Source organism: Salmo trutta, chromosome 33 (genome assembly GCF_901001165.1).
Source record: "Salmo trutta chromosome 33, fSalTru1.1, whole genome shotgun sequence".
NCBI classification, from domain to species: Eukaryota; Metazoa; Chordata; class Actinopteri; order Salmoniformes; family Salmonidae; genus Salmo; species Salmo trutta.
In genome coordinates, this window is record NC_042989.1 from 34,816,509 (window position 1) to 34,840,312 (window position 23,804).

Here is a 23,804-nt window from a genome sequence, read left to right on the forward strand (position 1 = left end):
ACTAGCCACGATGGCTCTGAATGTTCTGTCAGCATGCAGCCATAGTTACTAACCATTTTCTGGAGCTAACTAGTGCTCTCAAATCGTGTCCTTATGTCGACAGTAGATGATAGTTGTATTCATAACATGGCTAACTTAGCTTGCTAACATTTTGAAGAAAAAAAACACAATTTATATTAACTGGCTAACTAGCGTTAGCAACGTTGGGTGGTCAATAAGACTGAGCTCTAGCTAACCAGCTGAGCTAGAAAACTATGATATCTAAAGTATAATTTCAGATTCGAAAAAAAATACGCCATCAACAGGCTTTGCATCTGAGGAATCATAGTAACAAGTGCCCCTGGTGCACTGTACAATGATTTAGGCATTGAAAAATGTGTTTTTGGATGAAAACTCAAGTTTTTTTCTGTGCCCTCAATGGCTTCCATGCGTTTAATACGTGAACATGTCCAAGGTGTTGGACGAATGGGGCCAGGTTTCAACTGCTCCTCCAATTTTGCTTCGGTACCGCAGTTTAACTGACGCCCGGCCCAGAAAGACAATTCCCATATACGGCCACCCAAAGAAGTCAGATTCGAATATTCCTATTATTATTTAGTCATCACCTTCATGCACAAAACATTTATTATTCAAATAATTCTCTCTGAGGCCGATTTGTTTTCCATTACTCACAACCAAAGCAATGAATATTTTATATTTATCCAATGTCTCCCATATTTTTGGATGATGTGATGGCGTTGTCGCTGCTCCCTGTGCGCTCTGAGTGCTAGTGAGCATTTAATGTTGATCAACATCAACTGGATGCACCCCAGATATATCGGAGTATGTGAACGTGAGTAGATTACCTTGAGAACAACCGGCGGACATCTTGGATGCAGTCTCCAGTTCTTATTACACATCAGTATGTCAGACTTGACAACAGTTGTTATGCATTGGAACACTGCCATAGGTTGCACCAAATTCTGTGCTGAAGGGAAGGGTCAATTGGTTATATCCTTTCAACAGGTAAATATGTGGTTTGGTGGTCATATCAAGTAGTCCCACCCCATACTCAATATGGTTGCAGTGGGCTTGGAAAACACAGTCAAACCTGGACTACATTGCACCCAAAGCTTTTGAAGTCTAAAACTTAACTTCCCTCAGGCAAAGTACTTTGATATCCTTCCTTTCATGTGTTGGCAGATTGTATAGTAGCAGGAATGAGGAGTCGGGTATCTCAAGTACACCTGTAAGGTGAAAGCGTAATGTCAAGGGCAGGTTTGTTACCTGCACTGGGGCCCAACTGAGTCATACTATATTTACCCTGCAGGGTATTAGAGGCTGGAATAAAGGTTTTTCAAGTGTAGAGGTGAGGTTTGCCATAAAATGACAGCTATATAATTTGGCTAAACTGGTGAAATGCGCCAATGGAAGGCATTGAAAGTAGAATGTTTTGGTTTAGTTTAGCCTTGATTAAAATGTAGAATATTGCAGTGCTTTCACATGGTGGCTCCTGCTCCATTTCCTCATAGTACCCTGAACCTTTTAATTTCTTTCTAAAGGGACTTTATGGTGTGTGACACCCTATTCATCTGTGTAGTAGTCCACTGTTTTCACTACACGCTAGGGTTTGCATGGAGGGGAAATGAGACGGCAAAAGACTGCGGGTCCATTCTTCACGCGCCCAATTCAGAATGCCAGAAAGCAGAAACATTCCACGTGATGATGGAATTACTCCCTCCCTAACCGCACGCACAGAGCCAGCATTGGCTCTGTAGCGCTCGCAGTGGTGCTCACTCATGAACCGCACCGCACTGAGACATTTTACCTTTTGCTGTAGCCTTTTCCACAACGGAGAACAAGTGCATTTTCCATGGAAACATGCGTTTTTGACACTTTTACAAACTTTTGTATATCTTCAGTTGGACCCCTTTACTTTGAGAGAAATATGCCGGAGCGTATCAACATTTCGGAGTTTGTTGCTCTGACAAACGAGGACTTGGCTTCACCGGCTACCTCGAGTTTTCAGTCCAAAATGAGTGAATGTCGGAACACGGTTTCGGCAGTCGAAGAGGTAAGTCAGGCTCGTGCAGCGCAGCGAGAGAGAGGTGAACGCGCAGTGCGTACTAATATTGTATACCTGTCTGCATTAGGTAGCCTAACTTGTTATTGACAGTTGTGGGAGGTGAACCGATAGGTAAACTCCTAAAAGAAGTTGGCCAAGTTCATGTTGATGTAATTTATAAACGTAGGCTATTTAGAAATATTTCCATGATATTTCACAAGTGTTTTATGTCGTCGTGGGACAGTGGATAGTGCAATGCAGAGGGTTGGGGCTGTTGATAGATAGGTGAGGTGTTTATTTAAATAAGATTTACAAATAAGCATGTCCAAATATGTAATTTTCCTGTATGAGGGTTAAGCTAAATGACTGTGACACTGAATACTTTCCAGGATGACCTTAGCTACAGTACAGTTATGACCTTTGTCTTGCAGTAACTTGCTATAGCCAAGTTTCACCTGAATACCGTTTCTCCCATAACAGAGAAAGTGCCCATGGGTTCACTCAACATGAACTGCACTGACACACATGACTGATGATTGGTTCAAAGAAATTGACAGTAAGAAGACTGTGGGAGCTGTACTGTTATATTTCAGTGCAGCCTTTGATATTATTGACCATAACCTGTTGTTGAGAACTTATGTGTTATGGCTTTTCAACCTCTGCCATATCGTGGTTTCAGAGCTGTCTATCTAATTTAACTCAGGGGGTATTTTTTGATGGAAGCTTCTCTTATGTCAATGTGTGGTGTACCGCAGGGCAGTTCTCTAGGTCCTCTACTTTTTTCTATTTTTACCAATAACATGCCACTGGCATTAAACAAAGCCTGTGTGTCCATGTATGCTGATGATTCAACCATATACGTATGTATCAGCAACCACAGCTAATGAAGTCACTGAAACCCCAAAAAACAAGGAGTTGCAGTCAGTTTTGGAATGGGTGGCCAGTAATTGGGGCGGCAGGGTAGCCTAGTGGTTAGAGTGTTGGGCTAGTAACAGAAAGGTTGCAAGTTCGGATCCCTGAGCTGACAAGGTACAAATCTGTCGTTCTGCCCCTGAACAAGGCAGTTAACCCACTGTAGGCCGTCATTGAAAATAAGAATTTCTTCTTAACTGACTTGCCTAGTTAAATAAAGGTAAATAAAAAATGATGAACTGGTCCTGAACATTTCTAAAACTAAGAGCATTGTATTTGGTACAAATCATTCCCTAAGCAAAAGACCTCGGCTAAATCTGGTCATGAATGGTGTTGAACAAGTTGAGGAGACAAAATGTTACCTTAGATTGTAAAATATTCAAAATGTAAAAGAGTTGAGGACTGACTGCATCACTTCTTTTTCTAAGAAACAATGTGTTGATAATTCCAAATTGTTTGCATAGGCAACTTACGCACAGCTCTGACACACACACTTACACCACCAGACATGCCACCACAGTCACCAATATTGCATGGAACTCCCTTCCATCTCATATAGCAGAAGTGAACTGCAAACCTAGTTTAAAAAAACAGATAAAGCAACACCTCACCCCTATTTGACCTAGATATTTTGTGTGTATCTATTGATATGTAGGCTAAGTGTGCCATTTTTAAATTGATGTAGTTCTGTTCTTGTCTATTAATATTCTGTATTATGTCATGTTTCATGATCTGCGTGGACCCCAGGAAGAGTAGCTGCTGCTTCAGAAACAGCTAATGGGGATCCTAATAAAATACCAAATACCATACCCACTGAGACATTGACTGCTGAGGAATAGTCTCTCATGGTCTCTGTTGTGAACTGTTTGAGAGACCATTGTGCAACAGATGTTCAGATGGGCAATAATCATCTGAGCCTTCGTCAAAATCTTGAGCTATGAATGGCCACAGCTTTGATCTCTATTGGTGGGTCTTGATGAACGCATTTTACTGAACTTCGATGTCAACGGGAGATTAGGAGTAAGTAGAATCTCCTCAAGGTAGTTGTTAGAGCGATCTTATCTCTTATAAGAGAAGGGAGTGATTATGATGGTGAAGATCAGCTAGCAATGCATGGAACTGTAAAAAATGACACAGGTAAACAGTGTTGACTCGCTATTGGAGAAAGCTGTAGCGCAGAGCACCACGCAGCTCCTTGATTTGTTGTTATCGTCGTTGTTGTTGTTATCGGGAACTTGTCAGCTAGAAGAGTCGATGACCTCTAATTGTTGAGACTGAACTGAAGGCTGGGAGGATGAAATAAAATGTCTGTTCCTAATCAGAGGCCTTCATTTGTTCTACCAACACACTTAAGTATTTCCTACCTCTTTTTACACAACATAAATGCTGAGGCTGGATAAAATGCCTGGCAATAGAAGCACGGTGCAATCCTGGCTGGAACACATTTGACTAATGCTCTTCAGACTTGGCATGGCAGACCTGCCAGACTGAGTGAATCCAAAAGCCCAACATTACCACAACTTTCTCGTAACCTTCTCCAAACGTTGACTCCCATGCCTTGATTTTGTCACAGCAAGGCTAGGAGAATTATGTTTTCCATAAACTGAATCCCAACCCCAAATCAACCTTTCCACAGCCTTCCTCAAATGTTGACTCAGCATAATCCCATGTCTGGTTTCCTCACAGCAGGGCTAGGCTAAAAGAGCCAATCAGCCCCACTAGAAGCCCATGGCTGCACAGCACATCTCTGGCAGAGCTTCCTGAAGGGATTATGGCAGAGCCTCTTTAATTAGCTCAGTTCCTGAGGGCTGTGACTGGGGCTCTATGGGGTTCTGGGTTGGGATGACCTGGCTGAGCTAGTAGCAGGACCACCGGAAACAAACACAGCAGGCCAGCCAGACGGCACTCGTTTGGAGTGTGGACGGCTAGGAAGGATTAGTTTGTGTTGGGGTTGGGTTGGGGGGGGGGGGGGTGAAGGACAGTGGGTTTGGTGGGCGGAACTCCAGCCTCAAGGCCTGTTGGGGATTATGTATGTGTTAATGTTTGTTTGAATCCATTTATCATCGGACTGTGTTTTCAAGGCTTCTCAACATTGTAGGTGAATCAGAGAGAGAAGCTGGCTTCTGACTGTGACATCACACACACACACACTAAGCTTTATTCATGAATATATAGCTGTATGATCCAAGTCAACCTCAGTGGTCCAAAGAAAGAAGACATAGTAAAAAAAAACACTTTACCCAACTAAATATATAGCCTTACACAAAGTTCAGTTGTGTAATAATGATATGACACAATTTAAATTACCAATCTGCAGTTTAAACTGTAACAATGCAGTCACCCTGTCTCTTTTTCATAAAAAAAAAGCTTAGGGAAGGGCCTGGGGAAATGTAACCAGTCTCAAATTCATAGTGAGAGCTATGGATGCCAGGACTGACCATCCATGATATCAACATTATAGTTTTAACCATGTTTTGAGGTATACATTGTTTACAAACATTGTAGTAAAACAATCTTATATTTTGGGTTCTGATGGTGTACATGAGGCATTAAGTAAAATTCTTCAAGAATCTATGGGTATATTATTCAGATTGCTCCTTTAAGAGGATTTGATACATCACTGGGTTCCTGGCCAGCTCTCCTAACTGAACAGTACCGCTGGATGCTAGAGTCTGTTTGTGTATCTCTGTCAGTATGTTTAGGTGAAGGTTTTGGATGGGCATACACGCACACTGTGTATGGCATTTCTCCTGATAACCATCACAAAAGAGAGGTAAGCAACAGAGATACTCTGGGGTTGGACGTGCCAGTCCAACAGAGATACCCTGATGTGCCAGTCCAACCATTTCTCTATATGACTAATATAACTATTTATAGTTACGACAGTCTGGAAACATAGCTGGGATAGTTCCTGCTGGGGAGAGGCCATTTTGGAATCTGATTCCCAGACCTGGGTTTAAATACTATTTGAAATCATTTCAAATACTTTAGCTGAGCTTGATTGAGCTTGCCTGGTGCAATGGAACCAATAGGAAAATCCCAAAAGTGCCTGCCACTCTATGCAGGCTAAAGCCAATTAATATTAGGATTTGAACCCAGATATGCAGGGCAGCTATGGAGAGAATCCATTTTAATGCAATGTGATCAGGGCCATTTCCAAATGCTGGCTGGGTATCAGAGTGATCAGAGGGCAGAGTGATCCCATTACTAGGTGGTGATGTTGTGGGGGGAGGCTGTGTGTTATGGCTATAGTGGTTGTGTTGGGCTGGCTGTGGCCTCCTACTGCTGTTTGTTACTCTTGATTGTAGTTGAGTGCTGATAAGGTTATTTGAATGGAGAGAGAGAGATTAAAGGAGAGAGAGCAAGGGAAAGCCAGATTCCAAGGGCTAGTCGTTCTTGTGGTTATTCAACAAATCTGTCCTCTTGCCAGCAGCAGGTTCATAGGATCAGATATCCCTGAAGCCAGGAATTCCTGTTGCGCTGCCTGACCATGGGTTGACAGTGACACACACACACACACACACACACACACACACACACACACACACACACACACACACACACACACAACCAGGGACACATGCATACCAAAATTCCCTATACCCTTGAGAGAAGAGCAAAACAGTTACACCCATAAATACATGTGTTACCATTGAGACAGACTGGGTGTTTTCTCCACAGACAATGCAATCTTCCCTCTATTCTACTGTCTGTTTCAAACCTTGGACACTGCTCTATTATTACAGCAGCTCTGTGTATGTGTAAGCCAGAGTATCAGCAGATGCTGCAGACAGGACACAGGACCTTAGGTTTTATGCTAAATGCATGCTGGGGGGTTTTAAAGTCTCTGTTAGGAAGCGTAACATACCTTTTGATTTGCCGTAACAGGGTGTGTTGTAACTGTTCTACCATCTACTGCACCATTGTGGTGTGGCCTGTACTTGGATTCTGTGTACAAGGAGAGGTTTTAAAAAGCTTATCTCTTTGTTAAATGGCGACATTACCTAATTTGTTCATAGGGAACATCATATTGGACACATCACCGTCACCCGGACTGTCTCATAGACTTAAGTAAACACATTTATAACATTGAAGCGTAACAGTTTCAGACATGACATTTTCACTTTGACCGCTATGTCTTGACTGTACGTGACCTTGCTCAGCAGTTGACTGTGAAAGTGGAAAATAAGGCAGAAGTGAGTCTTTCCATATATTTCTATACAGTTTAAAGTCCCATGCTCTTTTGAATTTGACAAATAAGACATGTGGAAGTCCCCCACAATGGCAAGGGCTGTTATGTCACATGAACACTAACCACTACTGGTCGAGTTACTGTAACTTTAATTATCCTTGTAAAAACTGTAACTAGCAAATCAGGACCTCGAATCCAGTTCCACTGCTTGTTTTTTTATCTCTTCTCATTCTTCCCTGTAATCAGGGACTGATTTAGACCTGGCACACCAGGTGGTTGCAATTAATGATCAGGTAGAAGAGAAAACCAGCAGACCTCGCGGCTAAGATTTGAATACCACTGTTCTAATGCAAACAGTGCAGAGGGAAGTTTCAACATGTCAAATGCACGGTGAACCTGAAAGAGTCGGTGAACCTGAAAAAAAAACATCAGGCGAGGTCAGTGGTTAGTGCATGAGTGACATCAGCCCAATGTTGGCAAATGTGACGTTGCTAGACGGACTAAGTGCTGATTCACCTGTTCACTTAACATTAGTCATGGCGTGGGAACTTTACAGTCGTCATGAACGCTGCTAGAAAGTCAAAGAAAGTGTGTTTTCCCTAGAGACAGTTTGGACAGGTTAAATGTTTTTCACCATGGCTGGTTCTCATTACTACTGGGTGAAATCCTAACTTGGAGTCTGTGGTGTAATATACATTTTTTGGTTCATGTCTCCAATTGACATCATCAATACATGATTTACGTCAAAGTCAGAGTTGCATGGACTGACCGATCTGAAGTTAGGATTTACCTCAGGGAAAGATTTGCCTTCCTGAAACCCTATACTGCTCAATACATGTCAAGTATATGTTTCCTTAAGTTTCTTCTCCTCTCTTTATGTGTTGCAGTCCTTAGAGATGGACCAGAGCACCTTACAGAGGATGAAGAAGATGATCAAGGCCATCCACAGCTCGGGACTAAGTAAATGCCCACACACACACACACACACACACACACACACACACACACACACACACACACACACACACACACACACACACACACACACACACACACGGCATTATAAACCTTATTATAATACATTATAAAGGCTCATACATGTGTTCAACAAGTTATAAAGCATTATACCGACAGGCTTTAGGTGGGGCTTCCGAGTGGCACAACGGCCAAAGGCACTGCATCTCAGTGCTAGAGGCGTCACTACAGACCCTGGTTCGATTCCAGGCTGTATCACAACCTGCCTTGTTTGGGAGTCCCATGCGGCGGCGCACAATTGGCCCAGCGTTGTCCAGGTTAGGGTTTGGCTGGTGTAGGCCATCATTGTAAATACAAATTTGTTCTTAACTGACTTGCTTACCGTAATTTCCGGACTATTAAGCGCACCTGAATATAAGCCGCACCCACTGAATTTAAAAATATATATTATTTTGAACATAAATAAGCCGCACATGTCTATAAGCCGTAGCTGCCTACCGGTACATTGAAACAAATTAACTTTACACAGGCTTTAACGAAACACGGCTTGTAACAAAAATAAATAGGCTTTAACGAAACACGGCTTGTAACAAAAATAAATAGGCTTTAACGAAACACGGCTTGTAACAAAAAATAAAACATTTGCAGTAAGCTTTAGTTGTCTTTTTGCACTGAGTCAATTCCTCACGCTGCTGTTTCCAACATCTTATCATCGACTCATTAAGACCAAGCTCCCGTGCAGCAGCTCTATTTCCTTTTCCAACAGCCAGATCAATCGCCATCAACTTGAAAGCTGCATCATATGCATTTCTCTGTGTCTTTGCCATGATGAGGGTGACAAAATGACTACCGTAATCAGAATGATGGGAAGTTTGAGAGCGCTCGATTTAATCTAAACAGTAAACAAAAAAGTTGTTTGACCTTAACCCGTTCGGCAATTTCATTGGTCTAATGAAAGCTTCATGCCGCCAAAAAACTGAGCACGTCACAGAATGTGTTTTTTTGGAGAAAAAAAATTGAAAGCGGGAAAAATCCATATATTAGCCGCGTCATTGTTTAAGCCGCGAGGTTCAAAGCTGGGAAAAAAGTTGCGGTTATAGTCCGGAATTTACGGTAGTTAAATTATAAAAAAAATTCAAAAAGTGTTGATCAGCAGCATTTTCAAAATGGCTGCCAATTCCCTTATAAATGACATCAAGTGGCTTGTTGTGTGGGCATTGTTTGTTAGGCTTCTTTGTTAGTGACGTGATTAGGGTGTGGGATGAGGGATAATGTGTGTTTTGTGGATGGTGTCGTTGTATGGGTTCTATATGACGCGTTGGCTAAGCCACTCCACCCTGTCTGTCTGTTAGGGGTGTAACAGTTCATCAAACCCACGGTTCGGTATGTATTGCGGTTTTGGGTTCACGTTTCGGTAGAGTAGGAAAATACATTGCCAACAGTTACTGTAGTTAATTTTAGTGTATTTAAGAAAATCCAGTGTTGGTATTCCTAATTTTCTTAAATGAAAACCCACGATTACTCAACAACAACGCAACAGCACCTCTTCAACCTCAGGAGGCTGAAGAAATTTGCCTTAGCCACTAAGATCCTCAGAACATTTTACAGATGCACAATTGAGAGCATCCTGTCGGGCTGTATCACTGCCTGGTACGGCAACTGCACCGCCCACAACCACAGGGCTCTCCAAAGGCTGGTACGGTCTGCCAAACGCATCACTGGGGGCACACTGCCTGCCCTCCAGGACACCTACAGCACCCAATATCACAGGAAGGCCAAAAAGATAATCAAAGACACAGCCTGTTCACCCCGCTATCATCCAGAAAGCGAGGTCAGTACAGGTGCATCAAAGCTGGGACCGAGAGACTGGAAAAACAGCTTCTATCTCAGGGCCATCAGACTGTTAAATAGCCATCACTAGCCTGCTACCACCCAGTTACTCAACCCTGCACCTTAGAGGCTGCTGCTCCATATACATAGACATGGAATCACAGGTCACTTAAATAATGGAACACTAGTCATTTTAATAATGTTTACATACTGCTTTACTCAGTTCATATGTATATACTGTATTCTATTCTACTGTATTTTAGTCAATGCCACTCCGACATTGATCGTCCTAATATTTATATATTTATAAAAAAAATATTTGAACCTTTATTTAACTAGGCAAGCCAGGTAAGAACAAATGTTTATTTACAATGACGGTCTACCCCGGCCAAACTCTAACCCGGACGACACTGGGCCAATTGTGCCCCGCCCTATGGGACTCCCAATCACGGCCGGTTGTAATACAGCCTATAATCGAACCAGGGTCTGTAGACCCCTGCGCCACTTGGGAGCCATTCTTTTACTTTTAGATTTGTGTGTATTGTTGTGTATTGTTAGATATTACTGCTCTGTTGGAGCTAGGAACGCAAGCATTTCGCAACACCCGCAATAACATCTGCTAAATATGTGTATGTGACCAATAAATTGGATTCGATTTTTGAACAACACAAAAATAAAGTGCAATATACATGTGAAATCAATATGTAAACATGGGTCAGACACTATAGAGGTCTATGCTATAATGTTTTCCTACAGAGTGACTCTCATAAAGGGGGCGTGTCTGTAGCACGGTACTTTTCATTTCCCGCTCCGGGGTAACGTGATGGCTGTCACTCTTAATAAAGCTGTCTGTAGCCCTAGAGGTCCATCCATCTGTAGTAAGCCCAACACATTGGCCAATTCATTGACAACTTCGACTTTAGCTTGCTTATATAGTACTACCTGTTTGCTGAAATGGGCGCCGGTGAACAAAGTTCGTAACGTGGCTCGAACATTTTCACGAGGTGCTGAATACTGGGGTGATGTCGACGTAAACGTGTCAACATGTTTGAGGTGTTGGCAGCTGCATAAGCTATTCTGGTTGTGCAGTGGAGACATATACTCTCTCTGTCCATCCCCATTGTAATCTACTGGGAAGCCAAAATGTTCCCAAAGTGGAGATTTAAACGATGGAGAATCTTCCTGGTTTGTCGACCCCACCACTCGCCATAGTACAGAACTAGTTCCCGGCTGCGCCTCACAAAATGACCGTTTGAAATGCACCAATTAAAGAGTTGAATTTTGATAACAAAGTTGTTTGTTTTTACAACTATTTGTTTTAATGGGAATAGCCTGAACTGTGTTTTGTTTTCAGTTCAGTTTTACTCGAGGCATAGCGTCGACATAACCTATAGGTGTAGTGTTTTTATTCGATAGAATACATTTAAAATATATATATATATATATTTCGGGTTCACAGTGCTGACGGAACCGAGGTCCCCATATTAACCTGAGAGTGGTTCCATTTGTCCAGGCCCATCGCCCAGTTTTGTTTTTAACCCAAAACGGGGGGCAGGGTGCCGTTTTGTTATTGTTTCATCTGTGGATTTGCCCTTTAAACAGCTGCATATTATCAAGATGTCAGTGTCACCAACTAAAAGGCAAACAATAGGCCTATAGCAAATGCAGCTTATGGCATTCATTTTTCACATGTACATAGCACTTTTCAGTAGTGCACAAAGCACGCCATTTCATGAGCGCCGCATTTATTTTTCAACTTGAATCAATGAGCCCAATCGGTCCTCCATTATAACAAAATCATAAACAACAGAGTAGGGCTGGCTAATAAGTCCTTCGTTTTGGGGTTATGCTCAGGTAAAACAATTAGGCAAATCTATACCATATACCTTCCATATTTCCAAGTCCTATTCTTGAAAATCAAGGCGTATAACATTTATTGGAATGACTGGAATTCTGATAGACTTTGGTTTTTAATGTAAAGATATAACGTAATCGTATTATTATATGTAGTAGAAAGCGATGGGTTAGAAGAAGCCTACATAACCAACCCATAAAGTAAAATGTAACATCCACATATGGCCAGCTATGTAAACTTTAACGTTGATTTATCCTGCAATAGACATTTTTGTCTTCTTCTAATGCCTCTTAAGGGGAAAGTAATCAAAAAAGTAACTGAATGTAATCAGATTACGTTACTGAGTTTGGGTAATCCAAAAGTTATGTTACTGATTTACAATTTTGGATGGCTAACTTGTAATTGTAATGGATTACATTTATAAAGTAACCTACCCAACCCTGACAACTACTATTCACTATTTCATACTGATGTGACGAAGCAACTACTCACCAGGTTCATAATGCTAACAACATACAGGAAAAATGGATGAACACATTAAAAAAACAAGTTGTTTTTCTTCTTACTGAACTGTGAAATAGTCTGTTTCCTATTTGGGGGGGTTTAACTGTCAGATGTAAGTCAGAGAGAGACAGAGTTAGGAAATTATGTTTGGTCAGTCAGTACAGAGAGACTCCACTTCTATCCACACATCCACCATCCCCCCTTTAAACCCCTACTTTCTTTCTCCCTCTTAACTGGAATCATATGGGGCCGTTCCATTCCAGTAAGGCTAAGGGGGGCCCCTCTTTTCCTGTTTGTTGCTAGTGGCTGGCTGATTCAGAACCCCTCAATCAGCCATGAGTGATACAGTATGTGGTTGGTTGGTTGACTCACCATCCCCCTCTTCTCTCTCTCTCTCTCTCTCTCCTTCTCTCTCTCTCTCTCTCTCTCTACCTCTCTCTCTCTACCTACCTCTCTCTCTACCTCTCTCTCTCTACCTCTCTCTCTCTACCTCTCTCTCTCTCTCTCTCTCTCCTTCTCTCTCTCTCTCTCTCTCTCTACCTCTCTCTCTCTACCTACCTCTCTCTCTCTACCTACCTCTCTCTCTTTACCTCTCTCTCTCTACCTCTCTCTCTCTCTCTACCTCTCTCTCTCTACCCCTCTCTCTCTACCCTCTCTCTCTCTCTCTCTCTCTCTCTCCTCTCTCTCTACCCCCTCTCTCTCTCTCTCTCTCTCTCTACCTCTCTCTCTCTCTCTCTCTCTCTCTCTCTACCTCTCTCTCTTTCTCTCTCTCTCTCTCTCTCTACCCCTCTCTCTCTCTCTCTCTCTCTCTACCTCTCTCTCTCTCTCTCTCTCTCTACCTCTCTCTCTCTCTCTCTCTCTACCTCTCTCTCTGTCTCTCTCTCTCGCTACCTCTACAGGGGGCCATTATTGATCTTCCTCAATATGTTAGTCAATGCTGTGCTGCTCGTCAGATTTTTGTTGTCAACAAACCCGCAGTTAGCATGCAGCCGCAGACCTTGGCTCTGACACACAAACAAGCATGCACACACAACATTAAAGACTGAAAGAGACCATTTTGAACGTAAGCAGACTGTTATCTGAGGTAAGCCATCAGGATGGCATAGATGTACATTTTGTAATAGTTACTGGAAAAACTGTAGCCTGGGTGCCAGGCTGTTACTGCTCCCACTGTCATTGCCATGCCAGACCTTTGACAAAGGACCTGGCTAAAGCACAAACAGATTGGAATCCACATACTGGCACCCATGCTAGAAAACTGGAGATGGTTACTCAAAAAAGACTTGTTTACATGACCAATTTCACACTATTGTGCAAACGACAGTATGCTGGCTCTGATCCAGCTGGGCTCCAGCAACTATTACATCTAGTACAGCGGCACCGCTGGGTTAGACACTACACTGGGAGAGGGAGAGAGGGAGCGAGGGGAAGAGAGAGGGGAGGGAGCGAGGGGGATAGGGGGAGAAAGAGGGGAGAGAGAGTGTGGGGGGGAGGGCGGGAGAGAGAGAGAGAGAGAGGGAGAAACAACAATGAAGTGTGTTTGTGGTTCTAGGTCATGCGGAGAACAAGGAGCAGTACATCGAGGTGCTGGAGAACCTGGGGAACAGTCACCTGACCCAGGACAACAACGAGGTGTCCACAGGATTCCTCAACATGGCCGTCTTCACCAGGGAGGTCACCTCTCTCTTCAAGAACCTGGTGAGAGGAGGGGGAGACTTTGGAGGGGGAGGAGGTTGGGAGTCGGGTGAAGAAGAGAGAGGAGAGGTAATAGAGAAAAGAGGGAAGGTCCGCACAATATTTATTCCATTTTACAGGACAAGCGTTTCACTCCTCTGGGCTTCATCAATGTCATAGGGGTAGGAGAGGTAAGACACATTTGGAGGGGGAGGGAGGGATGACTTTCAGGGGTTGTGGGAAGGGGGTAAGACTTCGTAGGGATGGGTGGAGGAAGAGCTTTGGGAAGTGAGGGAGAGGACAAGAGGCAATGGGTGCAAGACTTGGGGGAAGATTTGTGAGTGAGAGGTGTTGAGATGGTGTTTATGTACTGTAGTGACTGTGATGATGGTGTTGATGTACTGTAGTGACGGTGATGATGGTGTTGATGTACTGTAGTGACTGATGATGGTGTTGATGTACTGTAGTGACTGATGATGGTGTTGATGTACTGCAGTGACGGTGATGATGGTGTTGATGTACTGTAGTGACTGATGATGGTGTTGATGTACTGCAGTGACGGTGATGATGGTGTTGATGTACTGCAGTGACGGTGATGATGGTGTTGATGTACTGTAGTGACGGTGATGATGGTGTTGATGTACTGCAGTGACAGTGATGAGGAGGGTTGATGTACTGCAGTGATGGTGATGAGGAGTGTTGATGTACTGCAGTGACTGTGATGATGGTGTTGATGTACTGCCGTGATAATGGTGTTGATGTACTGCAGTGACGGTGAGGAGTGTTGATGTACTGCAGTGACGGTGATGATGGTGTTGATGTACTGCAGTGACGGTGATGATGGTGTTGATGTACTGCAGTGACGGTGAGGAGTGTTGATGTACTGCAGTGACGGTGAGGAGTGTTGATGTACTGCAGTGACGGTGATGATGGTGTTGATGTACTGCAGTGACTGTGATGATGGTGTTGATGTACTGCAGTGACGGTGATGGGTGTTGATGTACTGCAGTGACGGTGATGATGAGTGTTGATGTACTGCAGTGACGGTGATGATGGTGTTGATGTACTGCAGTGACGGTGATGATGGTGTTGATGTACTGTAGTGACTGATGATGGTGTTGATGTACTGCAGTGACGGTGATGATGGTGTTGATGTACTGCAGTGACGGTGATGATGGTGTTGATGTACTGCAGTGACGCTGATGAGAGGTTTTGATGTACTGCAGTGACGGTGATGATGGTGTTGATGTACTGCAGTGACGGTGATGGGTGTTGATGTACTGCAGTGACGGTGATGATGGTGTTGATGTACTGCAGTGACGGTGATGATGGTGTTGATGTACTGCAGTGACGCTGATGAGAGGTTTTGATGTACTGCAGTGACGGTGATGATGGTGTTGATGTACTGCAGTGACGGTGATGATGGTGTTGATGTACTGCAGTGACGGTGATGATGGTGTTGATGTACTGCAGTGACGGTGATGATGGTGTTGATGTACTGTAGTGACGGTGATGATGGTGTTGATGTACTGCAGTGACGGTGAGGAGTGTTGATGTACTGCAGTGACGGTGAGGAGTGTTGATGTACTGCAGTGACGGTGATGATGGTGTTGATGTACTGCAGTGACGGTGATGATGGTGTTGATGTACTGCAGTGACGGTGATGATGGTGTTGATGTACTGCAGTGACGGTGATGATGGTGTTGATGTACTGCAGTGACGGTGATGATGGTGTTGATGTACTGCAGTGACGGTGATGAGAGGTGTTGATGTACTGTAGTGACGGTGATGATGGTGTTGATGTACTGCAGTGACGGTGATGATGGTGTTGATGTACTGCAGTGACGGTGATGATGGTGTTGATGTACTGCAGTGACGAGGAAGAGGAAAGGGTACGGTTCAGAGGGAAACGTGATCTGATTGTTATTGTGTTGGTGGTGACAGAACAGAATGCTGGCTGGTGTGACTAATAGGGGAGCTGGTAGATAATCAAATCAAATCAAATGGTATTGGTCACATGCTTCATAAACAACAGGTGTAGACTATCAATGAAATGCTTACTTACGAACCCTTCCCAACAATGCAGAGAGAAATATTTTAAAAATAATAACACATTAAATAAATACACAATTTTTTATTTTATTTCACCTTTATTTAACCAGGTAGGCAAGTTGAGAACAAGTTCTCATTTACAATTGCGACCTGGCCAAGATAAAGCAAAGCAGTTCGACAACATACAACAACACAGAATTACACATGGAGTAAACAACATACAGTCAATAATACAGTAGAAAAAAATAAGACTATATACAATGTGAGCAAATGATGTGAGATAAGGGAGGTAAAGGCAAAAAAATGCCATGGTGGCAAAGTAAATAAAGTATAGCAAGAAAAACACTGGAATGGTAGATTTGTAGTTTGAAGAAAGTTCAAAGTTCAAATCTAAATAATATGGTGCAAAGGAGCAAAATAAATAAAATAAATAAATACAGTAGGGGAAGAGGTAGTAGTTTGGGCTAAATTATAGATGGGCTATGTACAGGTGCAGTGATCTGTGAGCTGCTCTGACAGCTGGTGCTTAAAGCTAGTGAGGGAGATAAGTGTTTCCAGTTTCAGAGATTTTTGTAGTTCGTTCCAGTCATTGGCAGCAGAGAACTGGAAGGAGAGACGACCAAAGGAGGAGTTGGCTTTAGGGGTGACCAGAGAGATATACCTGCTGGAGCGCGTACTACAGGTGGGTGCTGCTATGGTGACCAGTGAGCGGAGATAAGGGGGGACTTTACCTAGCAGGGTCTTGTAGACGACCTGGAGCCAATGTGTTTGGCGACGATTATGAAGTGAAGACCAGCCAACGAGAGCACACAGGTCGCAGTGGTGGGTTGTATATGGGGCTTTGGTGACAAAACGGATGGCACTGTGATAGACTGCATCCAGCTTGTTGAGTAGGGTAATGGAGGCTATTTTGTAAATGACATCGCCGAAGTCGAGGATTGGTAGGATGGTCAGTTTTACGAGGGTATGTTTGGCAGCATGAGTGAAGGATGCTTTGTTGCGAAATAGGAAGCCAATTCTAGATTTCACTTTGGATTGTAGATGATTGATGTGAGTCTGGAAGGAGAGTTTACAGTCTAACCAGACACCTAGGTATTTGTAGTTGTCCACAAATTCTAAGTTTGAACCGTCCAGAGAAGTTATGCTGGATGGGCGGGCAGGTGCAGGCAGCGATCGGTTGAAGAGCATGCATTTAGTTTTACTTGTGTTTAGGAGCAGTTGGAGACCACGGAAGGAGAGTTGAATGGCATTGAAGCTCGTCTGGAGGGTTGTTAACACAGTGTTCAAAGAAGGGCCAGAAGTATACAGAATGGTGTCGTCTGCGTAGAGGTGGATCAGAGATTCACCAGCAGCAAGAGCGACATCATTTATGTATACAGAGAAAAGAGTTGGCCCAAGAATTGAACCCTGTGGTACCCCCATAGAGACTGCCAGAGGTCCAGACAGTAGGCCCTCCGATTTGACACACTGAACTCTGTCAGAGAAGTAGTTGGTGAACCAGGCGACGCAATCGTTTGAGAAACCAAGGCTACTAAGTCTGCCGATGAGGATGTGGTGATTAACAGAGTCAAAAGCTTTGGCCAGGTCAATGAATACGGCAGCACAGTATTGTTTCTTATCGATGGCGGTTAGGATGTCGTTTAGGACCTTGAGCGTGGCTGAGGTGCACCCATGACCAGCTCTGAAACCAGATTGCATAGCGGAGAGGGTGCGGTGGGATTCTAAATAGTCGGTAATCTGTTTGTTGACTTGGCTTTTGAAGACCTTAGAAAGGCAGGGTAGGATGGATATAGGTCTGTAGCAATTTGGGTCAAGAGTGTCACCTCCTTTGAAGAGGGGGATGACAGCAGCTGCTTTCCAATCTATGGGAATCTCAGACAACACGAAAGAGAGGTTGAACAGGCTAGTAATAGGGGTTGCAATAATTTCGGCAGATAATTTTAGAAAGAAAGGGTCCAGATTGTCAAGCCCAGCTGATTTGTAGGGGTCCAGATTTTGCAGCTCTTTCAGAACATCAGCTGAATGGATTTTGGAGAAGGAGAAATGGGGGAGGCTTGGGCGAGTAGCTGTGGGGGGTGCAGTGCTGTTGAATGCAGTAGGGGTAGTTAGGTGGAAAGCATGGCCAGCCGTAGAAAAATGCTTATTGAAATTCTCAATTATAGTGGGCTTATCGGTGGTGACAGAGTTTCCTATCCTCAGTGCAGTGGGCAGTTGGGAGGAGGTGTTCTTATTCTCCATGGACTTTACAATGTCCCAGAACTTTTTAGAGTTGGAGTTGCACGAAGCAAATTTCTGTTTGAAAAAGCTAGCCTTGGCGTTTCTAACTGCCTGTGTGTATTGGTTTCTAACTTCCCTAAAAAGTTGCATATCGCGGGGGCAGTTCGATGCTAATGCAGAACGCCACAGGATATTTTTGTGTTGGTTAAGGGCAGTCAGGTCTGGGGAGAACCAAGGGCTATATCTGTTCCTGGTTCTAAATTTCTTGAAAGGGGCATGCTTATTTAAGATGGAGAGGAAGGCATTTTAAAAAAATAACCAGGCATCCTCTACTGACGGGATGAGGTCAATATCCTTCCAGGATACCAGGGCCAGGTCGATTAGAAAGGCTTGCTCGTTGAAATGTTTCAGGGAGCGTTTGACAGTGATGAGTGGAGGTCGTTTGACCGCTGACCCATTACGGGTGCAGGCAATGAGGCAGTGATCGCTGAGATCTTGGTTGAAAACAGCAGAGGTGTAATTAGAGGGCACATTGGTTAGGATGATATCTATGAGGGTGCCAGTGTTTGCGGCTTTGGGGTTGTACCTGGTGGGTTCATTAATAATTTGTGTGAGATTGAGGGCATCAAGCTTGGATTGTAGAATGGCTGGGGTGTTAAGCATGTCCCAGTTTAGGTCGCCTAGTAGCACGAGCTCTGAAGATAGATGGGGGGCAATCAGTTCACATATGGTGTCCAGAGCACAGCTAGGGGCCGAGGGGGGTCTATAGCAGGCGGCAACGGTGAGAGACTTGTTTTTGGAGAGGTGGATTTTTAAAAGTAGAAGTTCAAATTGTTTGGGTACAGACCTGGATAGCAGGACAGAACACTGCAGGCTATCTCTGCAGTAGATTGCAACACCGCCCCCTTTGGTCGTTCTATCTTGTCTGAAAACGTTGTAGTTAGGGATGAAGATTTCACAGTTTTTGGTGGACTTCCTAAGCCAAGATTCAGACACAGCTAGGACATCCGGGTTGGCAGAGTGTGCTAAAGCAGTGAATAAAACAAACTTAGGGAGGAGGCTTCTAATGTTAACATGCATGAAACCAAGGCTATTACGGTTACAGAAGTCATCAAAAGAGAGCGCCTGGGGAGTAGGAGTGGAGCCAGGCACTGCAGGGCCTGGATTCACCTCTACATCCCCAGAGGAGCAGAGAAGAATAAGTATGAGGGTACGGCTAAAAGCTATAAGAATTGGTCGTCTGTGACGTCCAGAATAGAGAGAAAAAGGAGCAGGTTTCTGGGGGCGATAAAATAGCTTCAAGGTATAATGTACAGACAAAGGTATGGTGGGATGTGAGTACAGAGGAGGTAAACCTAGGCATTTAGTGATTATGAGAGAGATATTGTCTCTAGAAACATCATTGAAACCAGAAGATGTCATAGCATGTGTGGGTGGAGGAACTGAGAGGTTGGATAAGGTATAATAAGCAGGGCTAGAGGCTCTACAGTGAAATATGCCAATAAACACTAACCAGAACAGCAATGGACAAGGCATATTGACATTAAGGAGAGGCATGCTTAGCCGAGTGATCAGAGGGTCCAGTGAGATTCAGACAGCTAGCCGGGCCATAGGTAGCAAGCTGGTGGAAGATGGGAGGGAGGTCTGTTTTTAGCCACCTCGTGCGTTTCCGTCTGTGGGTTAGTGGGGTTCCGTGTGGAAGGGGGGACCTGTCCAAGTTGGCAAAATAGTTAGTTATAGTGGCCCAAGAAAAGTGTCCGATAGACCTATTCAGATCGCAGCCGAAAAGACAGCTAACGATTAGCCGGCCGCAGATGGGCGATCAGGTTACGTCGCGACGGAGGGGCCAGTTGGACAACTCCCTCGGGCAGATAACGTCGGTGGTCCAGTCGTGAAGACCCGATGGGGCTCCGCATCGGCAGTAAAACGGGTCAGGATAGGTGAGTTGTAGCCCAGGAGACACTTCAGCTGGCTAGCTCAGGAATAGCCCACGAGTGGCTGACGGAACTCTTCAGCTGGCTAGCTGGTTAGCTCCGTAATAATGTGTGTTAATTCCGTGACCGACGTTGCCAATAGTCACTCAGGTAGCAGCTAGTTAGCTGCAAGATCCAGGTGTAAATGTCCAGAGCCTGCGGTAGAAATCGGGGAAAGGAGAGAGAATAGGTCCGATATGCTCTGGTCTGAGTCGCGCTGTACAAAAACTGGCGATAGCTTTTCGAGCTAATGGACAGCTGAGGACGGCTAACCGTGGCTAGCTGAACTTCAACGTTAGCCACTGAATTCCACCTTCTGTTGTGGAATTCAGATGAGGTAAATAATACTTTCTTTTTTAAATTGGTGAGGCGGGTTGCAGGAGAGGCTTTGAGGTTGAGTATTTGAATAAAAAAATGTAAAAAGATAAGTGAAGAAAAAATATGTGAATATATATATACACGGGACACGACAGGACGTCTGAACTGCTACGCCATCTTGGAATGGAAGATGACGTTACAATGAGTAACGATAACTTGAACGATAACTTGAACGATAACTTAAACGGAGTACCAGAACCTAGTCGATGTGCAGGTGTACGATGTCATTGAGATAGATATGCACATATAGATTGGGTAATGGACAGTTTGAAATTTACTGGGGGGTGGGGGAAGTTTTTAGTTTTCTTTTGCTTTGGGGATGGTAGTGTCTTTTCTCCCTGGTTTAAATTGGCTCTTTTGCAGGTTTGACTATATAATGTCTTCCATCAGAGCCACGTCCTCATCTGCTTGCATGCGCCTCCTCGATTTCAAGGTGTTTTAGTACTTCCCTTATGCATTACAGTTTTACTATACCACAAGTCAATATAGTATACCACTCTGTCTGTCCTGCCCTCTATCCACCATTCATAGTGACAATAGTGGTAGGTGGATCGTTTTTCCAGATCTGCAATAGGCTAACTAGCGATCATACCACACATAAAAGCATTCAAAATAGTAAAAATATAGTAAAAATAAAGAAAAACCCTTGATTGAGTAGGTGTGTCCAAACTTTTTACCGGTAGTGTATATACAGTACAAGTCAAAAGTTTGGATACACCTACTCATTCAAGGTTTTTTATTTGTACTTTTGTCTACATTTTGTCCTGTGGTCACTGTTTCAGTCAATTTCTTCTATTTGTAGCCTAATTTGTAGCCTTATAATCCATAAACCTGTGGAGTTGAGCTCCATCAATGAAATTATTATCTGGTTATGTTACATGATTAAAGTATGGTCCTAGAAGCATTACTCAACTCTCTCCACAACGTCAACGTTAAGATGCAAGTTAACCAAAGCCATGATCTCAATAACCCCATGTGTGTGTGTGTGCTGTCAGAGGGGTTATTTATGAATGAGTTGCAGTTTGGTCACAACTCGAGGGTCAAAGGGCCCCAGTTTTTAGGGAGGGGAAGGGTGAGGGGAGACCCCAAACTTGTCTCAGGTATGTGTGTGTGCATATATGCATGCAGGAGTGCGTGTGTGTATTTGTGTTGGGGGGATACAACAGCTGCAGGAGAGCAATTAGAGCCATTCAGAAAACTGGAGCAAGCCGAAACCCTCCCACTTATAGTCTCCATGGCAATGATAATTCCTCTCAGACCTCTGTGTGTTGTGAGTGGACACGGTCCCTCCCCCCTTCTCCCCCCATCTGTCAATCAAAGTTTCCCACGCAGGCTCTAGAGGAAGTGTTTGAGGGAACTGTGGAAACCAATCCAACTCACTACCGCTGTTTGATTTAGGGGCTTTTAAGTAAACTGTGTGTGTGGTTTCACTGTTAGACCTACACAAGGCCTTTTTCCATTCGCTAAGTTATTGGAAGCCAATCAAAACAAACAAAGCTTTGGATCAATTTCTCAAGGTTAACTTGTGTATGAACTCAGAAGAGGGAAGTGGTTGACTTGTATTTACCTACAAAGCTGCTTCAGTACAGGACATGTTTTTGCACTGAACAGTCAGTCAGTGTATTGTTAATCAATTGGATCTACATAAGACCTTCAGATATTTTCCCAGTGAGCACAAGCTCTTGAAAATAGTTATTTTCGATGTTGTTTGCTCATAGGTTTGATTATCTAAGAATTATATTTGAGAATGGTTGTTTCCATTGAGTGATATCACTTCATCCATCATATGAGGTAAATGAAACTGTGGGCAGAACAAGGAGATTTGTATTTGTTTCACATCCAACATATATTTTATTGATGTATGTATAGTTGAAATTGGAAGTGTACATACACTTAGGTTGGAGTCATTAACTCGCTTTTCAACCACTCCACAAATTTCTTGTTAACAAACTATAGTTTTGGCAAGTCGGTAAGGACATCTACTTTGACCATGACACAAGTAATTTTTCCAACAATTGTTTACAGACAGATTATTTCACTTATAATTCACTGTATCACAATTCCAGTGGGTCAGAAGTTTACATACACTAAGTTGACTATGCCTTTAAACAGCTTGGAAAATTCCAGAAAATGATGTTGTGGCTTTAGAAGCCTCTGATAGGCTAATTCACATCATTTGAGTCAATTGGAGGTGTACCTGTGGATGTTTTTCAAGGCCTACCTTCAAGCTCAGTGCCTCTTTGCTTGACATCATGGGAAAATCAAAAGAAATCAGCCAAAACCTCAGAAAAACAATTGTAGACCTCCACAAGTCTGGTTCATACTTGGGAGCAATTTCCAAACGCCTGAAGGTACCACGTTCATCTGTACAAGCAATAGTATGCAAGTATAAACACCATGGAACCATGCAGCCGTCATACCGCTCGGAAAGGAGATGCGTTCTGTCTCCTAGAGATGAACGTACTTTGGTGCGAAAACTGCAAATCAATCCCAGAACAACAGCAAAGGACCTTGTGAAGATGCTGGAGGAAACAGGTACAAAAGTATCTATATCCACAGTAAAACGAGTCCTATATCGACATAACCTGAAAGGCTGCTCAGCAAGGAAGAAGCCACTGCTCCAAAACCGCCATAAAAAAGCCAGACTACGGTTTGCAACTGCACATAGGGACAGAGATCGTACTTTTTGGAGAAATGTCCTCTGGCCTGATGAAAGAAAAATATAACTGTTTGGCCATAATGACCATCGTTATGTTTGGAGGAAAAAGGGGGAGGCTTGCAAGCCGAAGAACACCATCCCAACTGTGAAGCACGGGGTGGCAGCATCATCATCAGCGTCATCTATAAGTCGTTGCTAGGTAAAGCCCCGCCTTAGTTCACTGGTCACCATTGCAGCACCCACCCGCAGCACGCGATCCAGCAGGTATATCTCACTGGTCACCCCCAAAGCCTATTCCTCCTTCGGCCGCCTTCCAGTTCTCTGCTGCCAATGACTGGAACAAACTGCAAAAATCACTGAAGCTGGAGACTCTTATCTCCCTCACTAGCTTTAAGCATCAGCTGTCAGACCAGCTCACAGATCATTGCACCTGTACATAGCCAATCTGTAAATAGCCCATCCAACTACCTCATCACCATATTGTTATTTATTTAATTTATTTTGCTCTTTTGCACCCCAGTACCGCTACTTGCACACTC

General features: G+C 43.7%; 1 protein-coding gene across 2 annotated transcripts in view; it reads left to right on the forward strand.

The window, feature by feature from the left end:
* Window positions 1-1,741: 1,741 nt before the first annotated feature.
* The window catches only part of LOC115172887 (arf-GAP with SH3 domain, ANK repeat and PH domain-containing protein 3), a 65,594-nt gene continuing 43,531 nt past the window's right edge, over window positions 1,742-23,804 (forward strand). Inside the window, exons 1-3 of one of the 2 annotated variants that reach the window (XM_029730719.1) lie at window positions 1,742-2,053; window positions 8,036-8,108; window positions 13,865-14,010. In XM_029730719.1, the coding sequence (XP_029586579.1) occupies window positions 1,853-2,053; window positions 8,036-8,108; window positions 13,865-14,010 (420 nt within the window). In that variant the 5' untranslated portion in view covers window positions 1,742-1,852. Of the gene's footprint in view, window positions 2,054-7,458; window positions 7,586-8,035; window positions 8,109-13,864; window positions 14,011-23,804 lie in introns of those variants that run through there. The other variant, XM_029730720.1, reaches the window with a different exon arrangement.